Below are 16,065 nucleotides of genomic sequence, written 5' to 3'. Positions count from 1 at the left end.
ACAATAAATAAGAACTCAAAGCATCTCTCTCTTCTCCATTAGAAGAAACTAACTTTAGTCCCTGTTGTGATCCACTTAATTAATTAATTAAAATACTTGAAATTAATGTAATTAATTTTTTCAATAATGTAATTTAAATTTATAAATTTAAAAATAATTCACTATTAAAAGATATTAATATTAAATAGAGTAAAGTATTGTTTTTGTCCCCAACGTTTAGGGTAAATTCTATTTGTGTCCCTAACGTTTAAATCGTCCTATTTGTATCCTAACGTTTGTAAAAGTGATTCAATATTATCCTGGCGTCAATTACACATCATGAACGCGTTAGTTTGAGTTTTAAAAATTTCTTCTTGAAGTTAGAATACAAATGTCTGAGATAGAATCGATGATTCACTCCAAAAAATAGCTCATCAAAAGTTGAAACTAATTCCTACAACATTTACATAATTCACTTTTCTAGGGACATAATTGAATCTAAATACAAATAGTGGGTATAATATTAAAATCGAACACATTCAAGTGAGACCTAATTGAGAATGAATACATCCAAGTGAGAATAATTGAAAAATATAATCTGATTTGTTAGTATAATTGATAGTAGGATAACATTGAATCATTTTTATAAACGTTAGGATACAAATAGAACGATTTAAATGTTAGGGACACAAATAGGAGTTACCCAAACGTTGGGGACAAAAAGGATACTTTACTCAAAATAACTTCATATATAACAATAATACGCAATATATAATTCGAAATTACACTAATTTGTAAAATTACTTAATACAAAGAAAAACATAATTAAACTCTATAATTGACGACAAGCATTTTGAAATTGCCATATGTATTCAATCAAGTCCTCTTTCAATTGTCTATGCTGCTGCCTATTTCGAAGTTGGGCATTTCTTTAGAGAAATTGATGGTATGGTGCAAAAGCTTCTTCTCCCAGCTGAGGTTGTGATAAGCCATTTTCGATATCATCGTACTTTAAGCCTTCAGCAAAATTTTCTGCATAAGTGTCTCTTTCATCCTCAACAATCATATTATGCAATATAATACAAGCTCTCATTATGTTGGCAAGCTTTTTCTTTTTCCAAAAACGAGCTGGACCACATATAATTGCAAAGCGTGCTTGCAACATTCCGAATGCTCGCTCCACATTTTTTCTTTGCCCTTCTTGGTATTGTGCAACTAACTTGCGTTTCTCCCCTTGTGGTGATTATTTTCTCACATGCAATCTCATGAAGAGCTCGTCGTTTTTCACTCATTGTAGACGTGTCAGCATTAAGTATTTGCATATCCATTTCCCTTTCTCTTTCCTTGGCCATCCTTTCCATTTCCCTTTCTTTTGCATTTATCTCCATTTCTTTAATATACCTCTGAATTTGTAGTTCTTGCTCTTTTATTGCCGCTTGAGTTTGTAATTCTTGTTCTTTCATTGCCGCTTAAATTTGTAACTCCTTCTCTTTGACTGCTATAATCTTTGCTCTATATTCCCTCTCCTCTTCTCTTTCTTTTTCCGTATCTATTAGTTCCTTTTCTCTAACATTCTTAATATCTTCCATGAGAGATAATTTTTTAACAACCGATGATTTCTTTTCGCTAAAATCTTCAGATATTTGTGCTTTTTTCTTACCTTTTTGCTTGCTCTTCTTTGATCCTTGTGGGCGAACGGGAGAGTCCACACCGGGTTCGTCAGCCAATGGTGTTTCTGGGTTTGATGAGCATGAGTATGCTCTAGTTGCACTAACCTTGGTTCTTTTTGAGCCGTCACTTTGTGTAGGTAGTTGGCTTCTCCATTTTTGCTCCAACCTAAGCATGTTCCAATGCCTCTCAAAAGTAAATTTTTTACCATAATTTGTGGAATAAAGTTTATAGGCCAACTCCTTTATATCATCAGCGTTTGAACCACTCCTTATGTTTCAACTAGCTTGATCGTAGTAACCAGCAAATTGTGCAACAGCCTTGTTGATCTTATACCATCGTTTCTTACATGCAACTACCCCCTTGTCATGTCGGAGCAAAATTCTCCATAGTAGCTATGAATTCGACTCCAAAATGTTTCTCCCTTTTGATCGGTACCAACTATAGGGTCAGTTGAAACATTTAACCATGCACTGATCAACATCTCATCCTCTTCCCAATGCCAGTGTTGAATACTATCGTGCCTCCGATCTTCAATATCATCATCATTGAGGTCGATAGCATCTAATCCACGAGGGTTGGCAAAATCTGAATATTGCGAATTTGGACTAGATTGTATAGGAGTATGAGAGGATGGGTTAGAAGAGCCACCAACACCAAATGAGTTATGTCTTGATGCACTGAATTGAGTTGGAAACGGCAAAGAAGTTGGAGTAACATTTTCGATAGATGGGTTAAATATGGATGAAAATAAAAAATGTGGTGTTTGTGAATTTTGATTTTGCAGTTGGAATATAGGAAATTGATTATTATAAGGAGCTTAAAAATTGAAATTAGAAAGATTTTGTGGATTTGGATTTTGAAATATATTCGATAGTGTGAAGTTTTTGATTTGGGACTTGAGAGTTTGAGGTTTGAGATTATTGGGTATTTGGAATTTGAGAAAAGTTTTGTAAGTAATTGAAGAAAGAGTTGAATTGGTTTGGATCCATTTTTCCGAACAAAAAATAATATTTGCAGAACTTTGATTTCGTAAACTTGGAAGAAGATGAAGAAGAGAAGTAGAAAGTGTGAGAATAGAAGTGTATCTATGTGGTATATATAGAGTAACAAAATATTAATTTATTAATAATAACAGTAACATAGTAACGGCTAGTTTTCAACGGCTAATTTTACAACGGCTAATTTTGCAATGGCTAAATATGATTAAATAAATTATTAAATAAAAATTTAATCATTTAATTATTTAATATAATTATTTATATATAGTTATATAAAATAATTAAATCATATTTAATTTATTAATAGTTATAATAATTAATTATATATGTAAAGTATATATAACGTTAATACATTAATGGTCAGTTCACATATGTATTATGTATATAAAGTATTACTTTTATTAATAAAATATCATTTCTTTGAAAGAAAGGGAGTCTCTCTCATGAAGGAACTTATTTTTGGTTTACTTTAAGGTGAATTCTATGATGTAGAAAGAGAGAATCTTCTACACCTATATATATTTGTTGTCAATAGAAAAATTGCCAAGTGTCCAGAGAGAGAAAACTTAAAAAGCAATATTTGCCATTGTAAAATTTTTTTATTTTTGTTGCTTCTTGATGTTTAATAACTAAATGTAATAAATATTTATTTAATTAGTGATTATAAAAAAGATGTTGGACTTTTTATTTTTATTTTTTTTGTGAATTCTATTTATTTTGGATCAGACCACATTTATAAATAAAAATTGAAAATATAGACCTAAATTTTATAAAATGTTTTATATGTATTAAAGCATGTATTAAGTATGGTGCAACAGAAAAATCTCCTTCTAAGATGTTCATAAGAAATACATAAATTTTTTTTATGGTAATTAGACATTTTTTTAGAATAATAATTAACAAAATTTACATTAAAATATTAATTAAATTAAATAATTATTTAAAATAACTGTCAAAATTTATTAGAAATACCACAAGAGTAATAATTTGGTTAAAAAATTTGAGAAAGTAATATATATTTAGAAAAATAATATGTTTACAGTTTAAAAGGTTAAAAAATATACATAAATAATAGTTATAGTAAATAATATAAAATTTGTGATATACGCAAATATAATTTTTATTTAATATATGTGACTTGAATACTAATTTAAATTTAAATTTATCTATTTTACAATATTAAATAATATTTTATATTGTATTTTAATTTTTAAGTTAATAGATGAATAATTAATTATTTTTAATTTATTATGTGTTAGTTTTTAATTATAAGATAAATTTAATTAATTCACATATCAAGTATTAAAATCGTATTTACATATATTGCAAATTTTATATTATTTACTATAATTATTGTTTATGAAAATTTTTTAACCTTTTAAATAGTAATCATTATTATTTTTTTAAATATATATTACTTTCTCAAATTTTTAACCAAATTATTACGGTTTTAGTATTTCTAATAAATTTTGACAGTTATTTTAAATAATTATTTAATTTAATTAATATTTTAATATAAATTTTGTTAATTATTATTCTAAAAAAATGTCTAATTACCATAAAAAAAATTATGTATTTCTTGTGAACATTTTAGAAGGAAACTTTTTTTTTTCTGTTGCACCATACTTAATACATGCTTTAATACATATAAAACATTTTATAAAATTTAGGTCTATATTTTTAATTTTTATTTATAAATGTGATTTGATCCAAAATAAATAGAATTCACAAAAAAAAAAATAAAAAATAAAAAGTCCAACATCTTTTTTATAATCACTAATTAAATAAATATTTATTACATTTAGTTATTAAACATCAAGAAGCAACAAAAATAAAAAAATTCTACAATGGCAAATATTTTTTTTTAAGTTTTTTCTCGTTGGACTTGGCAATTTTTTCTATTGACAACAAATATATATATAGATATAGATTCTCTCTTTCTACATCATAAAATTCATCTTACTTTAATGGTAGATCCTCATCTTTTACTGACACACAGTAAATAAGGTTCTAAATTCTTCTAGCTCTAACTATTAAAAATATCTAGTTGGGAAAAGAAAAGAATATTGAGAATATGGATATGTGGTAATACATCTCTTTTTTATTGAACTCATAATATTAGTAACTATGAACCATGGATAATTTTCTGATTTTGTTGTGTCCGATTTTGGACATGATACTTATTAATATTTATTTAATACGTATATTTTTTTGTGTTTAAACTATATTTTAATAAAAAATAAAAAAATTTTTTAAATACTTTTGAATATACTTAAATTCATTATATGTCAGTGTATCCAACCTTATTCTTAACATGTATTTTTAAAATGAGTTTAAAAATAATATATATTATTAATTATTAAAATAAAAATTATTTTAAATATTTAATATAATTAAAAAAGATATTAAAAATAATAAAAAAATTAATTTATATTTTAATATCAATAAAATACTAAAATATTATTATAATTTATCTAAAAAAATACTTTATATTTTATATATATACTGTGTTCCCGTGTTTTATAAAAATTTAAAATTTATGTGTCCACATATATCATATCATATTATATCCTATGTCCGTATTAGTGTCTATGCATCATAGATTAATAATGATATATGTTCATTACCTCTAATAATCTTTGCACTGATGATCTATTAATATGATTTTATGTATACACAGGAGCGCGCAGTAACAGCCATAACACCCCAAAGTTAGCAGCAATAGTTGCTGGAGGGGCTGCAGTTCTATTCTTGGGTTTTATTTTCATCTCTTTGCTTAACTCTCGGCTTAAAAAGAACGATTATGAATAGTATAAACAAAATTCGTGAGACTAAGAGGATAATTTTGCATGCATAAGAGCCTTAGCTTCTTCGCTTTATTTATGTTATCATGAATGTGAGATATTAATACTGTATGTATTATTAACGTTATTGATGGTGGAAAGAAAAAGGAAGCAAACATCCATGACAACATAACAAATTACAACTAGGTTTTGATCTGTAAGTTGACCTGAAGATGATGTTACTAATAATTTTAGTTTCCTAACAATTTGTAATAAAATTATTTGATAAAAACAATATATGATTAAAATAATTTTGTAATAATTGATAATCTTATTTTAAAAATTATCGTTATATTAAATTTTAAAGTAAAATATAATTTTAACTTTCTAATAAATTCAATTATATATATCATTACCATTATTATTATATTATTCTATTACGGTCATATTCTAACGCAAAAAATACTGACGTGGCACGCTCTAGTGCTAGTATACATGTCTTTTTCTTTTGAACTTATTTTAGAAAAGTATTTTTTTTAGAATTGTATAAAAATTAGCATTTAATAAATAATTATACTAATCATCAATCATTTCAATTATAAATCATTCTAATTTTAATTATACTAATGGTCAATCATTCTAATTATCAATTTTTCTAATATAATTGTCAATTATAAATAATTAGTATTTATATGATATTTACGTTTATAACTTTGTTATGCACGTGTGTATTAATAACACATATATTGATTGAACATTTTCATAATTAATTTCATGTGACTAAGTGTTATATATAATATTTTTTTTTATCGTTCATGAGTCTAAGTTTTAGAGCCAAACCATTTTGTTAAATTTTTTAATTTGTTATTTGTAATGACTCGACTTCTAGCACATCATCACGAATGCTAGACATCAGATATTACTATTCAATTGACCTTAGGACTATCTAGTAAGCTATGAGACATACTCTTTTGAGTATCTAGAATGGGGCTTATATACCTAGGGTTTAACCTTTTAGTTTTAAGACTATGACCTACTCCCATAATGGGGATAACCTTAAGGAAAATGTGATTGCGCTCACTAAATTTTAAGGATCTCTTCTTCTTATCGTCGTAGCTCTTTTGTCGGCTTTCGGCCGTTAGAATCCTCTCGTGAATCCTCCTTATCTATTTGGTTATTTTCTGGATCAATTCTGGTCTCAAAATACTAGATTTCTTTCCCTCATACCAACAAAGCGGGAATTGACAATTATGCCCATAGGGTGCTTCGTATGGTGCCATCCGGATACTCGCATGGTAGTTATTCTTGTAGGCAAACTCTATGAGTAGCAGGTATCTATCCCAACTCCCTTTCTGGTCTAGCGTGCAGGCTCTTAGTATATCTTCCAATGTTTGAATGGTTTGCTCTGATTGACCATCAATCTGAGGATGATAAGCTGTGCTCATGTATAGGTGGGTCTCGAGTACCTTCTGAAATTTCTCCCAAAACTGTGAGGTAAATTGCAAGTCCTTTTCTGGACACAATGCTGGATGGCACGTCATGCAGCCTGACTATTTCCCGGAAGTAGAGCCGTGCAAGCTTGTCCAGGGAAAAGTCCATCCGAATTGGTAAAAAGTAGGCAGATTTTGTTAATCTATCCATGATTACCTATATTGCATTTATCTTGATGATGTCTTTCGTAGTCCAGGAATGAAGTCTTTTGATCACCTCCCACTTCCATTGTGGTATCTCGAGCGGCTAAAGAGTCCTGACGGCTTTTGGTGCTCAATTTTAACTTTTTGGCAAGTGAGACATCTTGAGAAGAATGCGGCTATATTTTTTTTATTCCGGACAATCAGAATATTTGACTTAAGCCCTGGGGCATCTTAGTGATACCCAGGTGTTTTGAGAATCTATTGAGGTGCACTTTCTTTAGTCTTGTCGCAACTTGTAACTATTCGGCACGCATATCCTGGCCTTGTTCTTCTATAGTCCTTTAATATCTTGACGTAAGGCTCCTTGATTTTCTTTGGGATGTATGTTAGGAGTCTTGATATCTCCGATTCTTGTGTCTGTACCTGTTGGATAGCGGTTTTGAAGTCAGGTGCTACCTGCAGTCAAGCTAAGCAAACTCCTCGCGAGGTTCCTTCAGTCTTGATTAAGTCCTTCAATGTTGTTCTTAGTTCCTCTTCCTTAACCTTTATCCATGAGATGTTTGCATTCTTTCTACTTAGAGCACCTGCAACCACATTCACCATCTCGGGATGGTAATTTAGCTTGAAGTTGTAGTTCTTTAGGAGCTCTGTCCATCTTCTTTGCCTCTTGTTGAATTTCTTTTGGTCAAAGATGTATTTTAGGCTCTTGTGATCTGAGAAGACTTTAAATTTCACTCCATACAAATGATGTCTCTAAATCTTGAGAGTGAATACTATTGCTGCTAACTCTAGATAATGAGTTGGGGAGTTATATTCGTTCAATCTAAGTTGTCTTGATGCATAGGCTACCACATTCTAATTCTACATTAGCATGCATCCAAGCCTTTCAATGAAGTGTCACAGTACACCTTAAATGGTAATTGGGGGTCAAGTAGTACAAGCATTGGTGCTATTGTCAATTTCTCTTTTAGGATCTTAAAGCTTTCTTTGCACACGTCCGTCCAGTTGAATGGTACCTCCTTCTTGGTAAGTTAGATCAATGGTAAGGCTATCTGTGAAAATTTTTTGATGAACTTTTGATAGTATCTGGCCAATCCAAGCAAACTCCAGATCTTGATGATGGTCTTGGGCCGTTCTCATTCTAGCACTGCTTCTATCTTGGCGAGATTCATGCCATACCTCCTTGGAGTGTTTGGCATACCATTTCTTTTCCTTTAGAATCTGTAATACCACCCATAAGTGTTCTGCATGCTTCTTCTCTGTCCTTGAGTAGATGAGAATATCATCAATAAATACCACTACAAATTTGTCCATGTAAGGACGAAAGATCCTATTCATGTAGTTCATGAATATGACAAGAGCGTTTGTTAGTCTAAAAGACATCACTGTATACTCGTAGTGGTCGTACCAGGTCTTGAAAGTAGTCTTAGGTATATCAAACTCCCTTACTCGAATATGGTGATATCCCAACCTCATGTCTATCTTGGAGAAAATAGCTGCCCCTCTTAACTGGTCCATCTAGTAATCTATTCTGGGCAAAAGGTACTTGTTCTTGATGGTGACTTTATTCAGTTGTCGGTAATCGACGCACAGCCTCATACATCTATCCTTCTTCTTCACCAATAAGACTAGGGCTCCCCATGTTGACGAACTTGGTTGGATAAACTTCTTTTCTAGTAATTTCTCCAACTTAGACCTTAACTTGGTGAGCTCTAGTGGTGACATCCGATAAGGTGCGATAGAAATAAGTCTTGCTCTCGGTACTAAATCTATTGTGAGTTTTATCTCTCGTTAAGGGAAAAACTTGGGAATATTGTCCGAAAATACTTAAAGAAACTCTTTTACTATAGGAATTCGCTCTAGATTCTGTTCACTCTCAGTTGAGCTAGCCACTAAGAGATTATACCCTTTACACTCACTACCACTACGGTTAACTACTACTAAGTCTAGGTAGTAACTATGGGGAATAACCGATCCAGTAGTCATATCAGCAGATAGTATGAAGACAGTTTTCTTAAAGCAATCAAGGTAAACATGGTGAACATATAGCCAGTCAATTTCTAAAATAATATGTATGCCACAGAAAGGTAAGCAAATCAAATTATGCACAAAAGACATATTCCTAATATCAAAAGATACCCTCCAGAATACTAGGCTAGTTACAACATTTCGTGCAGTGGGTGTGTGGACGGTTAGGTCATACTCTAGCATGGATAGCTCTAATCTTAGCATGTATACAAAGTCTAGGGGTATGAAAGAATGTGATGCAATTAAGTCGTACAGTACAGTTAGGATTTTTTCCTTGACAGAACACTCACTTTGGATGAGGTAGTCGGATGCAGGGCATCTTTTTTCATCATGACAAAAAACCTTCCTTACTGTTGTAATCTCGAGAGAATTGGTTCATCCGTCTTGATGCAGTAAAATCTTGCTAAGTGGCCTTGTCCTCCACAGTTGTAGCAAATCTACAGGGTTTGTTTCCATGGTTCTTTCCACACTTTGCATAGATGGGATTGGCTAGACTACGCTGGGGTTGTGATGAATCCATATTTGATGGTAAATTTTGGATTGAATTGAATGAATTTGATCACATAAAGCCACATTTATTCACTTAAATAGCATACTTTTGTGTTTTCTCTCTAAATTATGTCTAAATATGAAAATATACTTTTTATGCCTAATTTAATCAATTTTATTCCACTTTCATTCCATTCGATGCCGTGATGTCTTTGATAGTGGTTTCAGGTGCAATAGGTAAGAATGGCTTAGTAGGAGTGGAAGGAAAGCATGCAAATGGGAGAAAACAGGGAGAAACAAAGAAGAATCAGAGTGTGCATACGCACAACCTTCCGTACGTACGCACGAGATAAGAATTAGCAAGTATGCGTACACACACACTTGTGCGTACGCACAAGTCCTAGTGCTTGACTTCATTAAAAAGTCATGTGGCTCACAATTTTGGAGGCTTGGAGGCCCAATTCTGCATGGCCTGAAGCTCATATTGAAGAGCTAGCAAGGGGAGAACATACCATAACACACTTTGGCATTTTTAGATAGTTTTTAAGAAGTTTTAGTTTTAATTTTTCTTAGGTTTTCTCTCAACTTTCTTAGGGTTTAATTAGAATTTATATTACAAGCTTACAATTTTCATTTTGATCTTGGATTCTAGCTTGCTTCTATTGTAAGTATTTGTTGATTTTCTCTGTAATTACAATACTTGTGTTACACTTTCTTATAGTTTAAGTCACTTTGTTAATATATATACTTTTGCAATTTTGATTTCTAGTTAATGAAATTGATGATTATTGGTTATTATATGCTTGTTTGAGTTGTCATTGTTGATTTTGTTCATTGGTTGTTCATAGTTTTGAGTATTTTTGCAATATTGCTATGCTTTGTGATTATGCCCACCAAGTATTTGTGGAAATGTCAATTTTGATTATGGAGTAAATTTTCACTCCTTGGCTTGGAACAATAAGTATATAGGATACTAGAGTCATAATGTTCAACATTTTGTGGTGATTCTTGGGTTGTTAGTTGTTCTTGTTTCCATTAACGCTAGCTTTTTACTAAGACAATTAGTAAGTAAGCTAGGATTTGTGGATTAAGAACAATTATGCTCACTTGACTTACTCTTCAATGTTAAGGGTTAACTAGGTGAGATTAATCCATTATAATTGTCATAGTTATGGTTATGATAAGAAAATGACTCCTTAACTTAACCCAAGCCAATAAGGTTCCATTTATGTCTTGAATCACAATTCACTTAGCTTAATTTTTCTTCTTTTTCTCTACTTGCATTGATTTTTCTCTAATTCATTTATTACTTCATTAATTGCATTTTTATTGTTCTTTAATTCTTTAATTTTTCACTCTACCATTGAAACTCCAATTTCTCCAACCAAATTTGTGCACTCGTAATCACTAGTTCTGTGGGAGACGACCCGAGACTTCAAACTCCGGTTATTTTGTTTGAATTGTGACAACTTCTAGTTAAACTTTGGATGTGAGTCGCCGTGTCGATTGGGACTATACTCGCAACATGAATTTTGTCACTTAAGAAAATCCTAAACCGACTTTCGGCTTGCACTAGGCTGCTTATCTAGATCCTATCACGGGTTATGACTAACTGGATTATAACATGGATGGAAATTACCTTTTGGTAGGTTTTGACGATGTGCTTATCTGTTCCCTTTAAAGCTTTTCCCTTGCGCTGCTAAGTTCTAGTTGAAGTTCCTTGAGGGAAAGTCTCGATAATTCGCTCAAGCCACAACTAGTCTATTAATGCACTCTTCGACCAGTTGGCTTTTGTTCACAAGTTCGGCGAAGTTCTGGAGTTCCATTGGTCCAACTGAGGCAAGTGGCTCCTCCTTCTGTTCTCCTTCATACTTGATGCATTTTCCTTCTTCGAACTTAGTTGGAACACCCTAGAAGACTCTTGATAAGTGGCATAAGTCTTTTAACTTTCAGGTATATTATGTTACAGTCATATTTCCTTGCCTTAGTTATAGCAACTCTAGTTTCTTTGAGTTGCGAGCTGATAGAGGTAAGTTCCTCTTGTAAAATTCTTCCTTGAAGTTATCCCAAGTGATCCTAGCACTTTCCCATCCCAACAGTTGTCCTACACCTTATCACTAGTATTGTAGGTCCCCCTTAGCATATATGTAGCGAATTTCACATATTGTCCCTCAGGGACTTGTTGAACTTGCAAAGCTTTCTATATGTCATGGAACTAATCGTTGACCTTGGTAGTGCTGGTGTTTTGAAAAATTGAAGCAGATTGACCTTTAGAAAAGAGGCCAAGGTCATAGGCCTATACTCGTCGAGTGTATTGTTACCATTCCCGTTGCCATTCCCATGGCAATTCTCGTGGCAATTGCCGTGTTTCCATTGCAGACGCTCAACGGCTCGATTTGTTGTTGCTATTAAGTCACACATGGCAATAGCCATTGCGTTCATAATCTCTGGTAGAGCAACCAGGATTAATGCTGGCTTAGTATTCAGACTTGCTCTCCGAGGATCGTTCCTATTCGCAGCCCATAGGGTCCTATTAACCATGAACGATCAACATTAAGGGGATTAGTCTTAACGTATCACGCCTAAGAATTTGATATTTCTGAAATGAATGGTTCCATTCATGCATGCAATTATATCATAGAGATATCCTAACAGCTTGTAGAAAAGACAGAATGTGTAGTGAAGTATAGTAAGTCCATCCTCAGGCTCTACTAAGGATGAATTGCTCTGATACCAAATTATAACGACCCGACTTCTAGCACGTCATGACCAATACTAGACATCAGGTGCTACTATTCAGTTAACCTTAGGAATTCTAAACTATATGTTAAATAGATTAATATGAACTTGTAGTGTGCGTTAACATTGTGTTAACTAAGTATTAGGGTATAAGCGTTCAACAGTCAGACATATAGCACATGCACAGGAAAAAAATGTGTATATATATATATATATATATATATATATATATATATATATATATATATATATATATATATATATATATACAGATTCTTAAAACGTATTACCAGGTTCTGGCTTTACAAAAGCCACCCTAGATTGGAACCTGCTTAACTTATATAAAAGCTTCTATCCCTCTTAAAAACCTATACATGGTGATAAAAAAAATTAGGCTACTGTACTGGCTCTACTTCTCCTGGTGCAACCTCCTCTAAAGGCTTAGAGGTGAACTCAATGATCATCTAGTCCTCCCAAGGAGGAACAGTATCAGGTGGCTCCTTGTCGGATGAGGTCGTTAGGAAGTCATTGGCCATGGCTAGTATAAAGGTCTCACCCAAAGCACCTAATTGCTCAACCATATGGTCTAATGGTTGGTAATCTGGTACTGGATCCATCGGTATCATAGGCTCTGGTATTGGATCAAACCACTCCAGATAAATGGATTGAATGTCGAAGGGATACTCTGCCATGAGCTTCATTGAGTACAATGTCTAAAAAGGAAAGGAGTAGTGGGTACCTCTAGGATGCAGCTCAGACAGCAGAAAATCATACGACATATCCGGATCAAACTCTAGGCTGAGAACAGGGTGAGAGAAAGATCTGTTGAGAATAATATACATGCGGGTCTATAGCTCGCTCCATATGACTATCCCACCCTATATGGGGTCCACGTAGTAGACTACTGCGAGAATCTCAAAAAAGATGACTCATGATTCTGTCTGCAGAACGGGGAAAGAAGGGGGGTGAGAACCTAAGATTCCCAATAGGGTGACAAGTGGAAAAAGCTAAGAAAATTTCGTGCTAAGTCTAAGTTTTCACGGGAGCTTAGGGGATTCGCGTTCTAAGTCTAGGTTTCACATAGTTATTCTGATAAGTCACAGGCATGTAGAGAAATAGATATAACAAGAACAAATACAAGCATACAATTACAATCACAAAGTAGGTACAACAACCAAGTATGATGCATGTTTGATCCTACTGCAAGTCATGAAGTCATGTGTCGGTTGACTATCTGCAACCCGACGTTACCCGACCCTAAGTCTGGATATGATTTTTCGACTAGATACATTCATGCTTACATGTATCACCAGAATTATCCTTTCATGTACAATCATGGCACTTTGCAATGTCCTTTAATATGCATACAGTTGAGAAGAAATTCATTTGGTAGGCGTCCCGGCGCTATATAATCATTGGCTGGACAGTATGAAATTCCATGGTACGAGGTAGCCTTAAGAATCTTAGGTTAAGTATCTTATATTAATTTTCTAAGGCCCTTTTTCCCTTAGCATTTGTTCTTAATGTCTTTTTATACCTTTTTCTCTTTTTTTGAAATCTTTTAGGCTTTCTTTATTCATAGTTACTAACGTGTCTTTGATAATTTATAAAATGTCTATTTTATCCCTCTTTCATTAGTACTTGTCTTACTAATTTTTTAGAAATATTTTTTTTAATATTATCACTTTACTTTGTTTAACCTCATAATATGTGAAATTGACTATTTTATCCCTAAATTTTATTATTATTATTTTTTAACTTTGTCTATAGATGAGATTACCAAATTTTTTCTTATGCCTCTCAATTGATAATTTTGATCCTAGAATTTTGTATTAATTATTATTTTATTTTTATTCTTATCTTATTAATTAGTTATAATTATGCTTTTACCCCCTAGAAGTTACTAAGTTGTCTTGTATGACCATAACCTTGCTTTAATTATCATTTTAGCCTAATTGTTCTTATGTATTTATACCTTTATTTCTAGGACTCCTATATTCATAATTTTTGGCCTAACTCTTGTTGCTTATGCTTTTTAACTTTCTTGTTTTTCCTAATTGTATAAGCGCCACATATGGTGCATCATAGATTTTCTCTAGAGCCAAAAATAGTGTCTATATCTCTTTTATTATTCTCTTTAAGTATTTTACTCTCTTATGTCTTCTCTTTTCTTTTTATCTCAAAAAACTTCATATTATAAATTTTTTACTTATTCTAATCTTTCATAGAGTAGGATTTTAACCTCAAATGCTATTCATCAAACATTCATATAAGCATATATTTCACTTATTAGTGAACAATTTATCACTCGAACATTATCACAAGTTAGCATAGACATCAAAAACATCATTAAGGAGTGACATGAGCATATTTCTAGATATAAAATTATATAATTATTTTTAACTCTTAACCTTTTTTTTTACTCACTTTTTCAACACTTTAATCACCAAAATTTTTTTAAACAAGGACAAATTACTAATTAATGAAATTGGAAGTGTTATGGCTGAATCATAGATGAAGAACAGGGATGACTTGAATCCTTTTGAACTTGATTTGAGGCCTCCTAAGTGTACTCTTTGTGACTCTTAGGCATGGCTAGTTATACCAAAAAGAGAGCAACATGATCTATTAATGAAGGCTCCTCAAAACCGAGAGGAAGAGGAGGTAAACTAGGAATGTTCTTGTATTTACTTTGTTGAATTTTTGGGTGACGAATAAAGGAATGAGCTAGAATCTTTGAGTCTTAAAAAATGATAAAGTGCTTTTTGAATTAGTGATGAAAATTTGTATGAAACAAGGCTGATTCTCTCTCTTTTTTCTCACTAAGGCTTCGACCTCTATCTCTCTCTTTCTCTTTCTCTTTCTCTTTGTTTTCTTTCTTCCCTTCTTTACTAATGTGCTTAGTGTGATATGAAATAAAATTAAGGAAGTGTGAAAAAAGAGAGTATACGACTCATTAAAAATAAGATAGAGATAGGATAGAAATTAATTATCCAAGTCATATCCTAGTAGGTATTTTTATCCTTAATTAACCTTGGTTCATTACCTAAGATAATAATTAATTAGTGAGTGTTAAAGAGAATAAAAGAGAGAGAGAGAGAGAGAGTACGGTCATGAAAAGAGAGAAAGAAAAAATATGACGTTTAAGAATTGTATACTGGGTTTTGATTAACCTTAGGATAATTTATCATATATAAAACCCAAGAGTAATCTTATCATATAGTAAAACAGAATAAGAATGCATCCTTTATTTTTTATTAAAGTTGATTTTTTAAAGTATAATAAGTTACAATTTTTTTTATCTTTTACCGATATAGTCATTCTCTTATTCTTTTGATAATTTGATAATTATTTTTAATAAAACTTAATTTTTTTTATCTAATCTTATTATAGCGCAATTCTCCTTTTCTGCAATTGTTTACAATGGACCACATCCATCAAATACTACATTTAGTTGTATTCATTGACTCGAGTTCTAATTACATGGATGTAAGAATTCAACGACAGGAAAATAAACTCTATTTTATTAAAAGATGATTGAATCTATTCATATATTATGACCAACCTAATGAAATATGGGTAAAGCTAATTGTTTTGGGAAGAGTTCAATTTTGGTTGAGCTCAATTATTTTGCTTTTGTTTTTTAATTTTTTTTCTTTATTAACTATTTCATATAATGATAATATATCTTTTTTATTGAAATTGATCATTTTTAAGATATAAATCATAATTTTGCCATTCTTT

At 31.7% G+C, this 16,065-nt stretch overlaps 1 protein-coding gene across 1 annotated transcript in view; it reads left to right on the top strand.

Moving 5' to 3' along the window:
- LOC107616907 (plasmodesmata-located protein 3-like) overlaps positions 1 to 5,477 on the top strand; it is a 39,210-nt gene extending 33,733 nt beyond the window's left edge. Inside the window, exon 3 of the mRNA XM_016318788.3 lies at positions 5,329 to 5,477. Coding sequence (XP_016174274.1) covers positions 5,329 to 5,459 — 131 coding nt within the window. The 3' untranslated portion in view covers positions 5,460 to 5,477. The remainder of the gene's footprint in view (positions 1 to 5,328) is intronic.
- The last annotated feature ends 10,588 nt before the right edge of the window (positions 5,478 to 16,065 follow it).

This window comes from Arachis ipaensis, chromosome B9 (genome assembly GCF_059453495.1).
Source record: "Arachis ipaensis isolate K30076 ecotype BB chromosome B9, ASM5945349v1, whole genome shotgun sequence".
Taxonomy (NCBI): Eukaryota; Viridiplantae; Streptophyta; class Magnoliopsida; order Fabales; family Fabaceae; genus Arachis; species Arachis ipaensis.
Note: the sequence above shows the minus strand (reverse complement) of the source record. Positions and strands in the feature narration are given on the sequence as shown.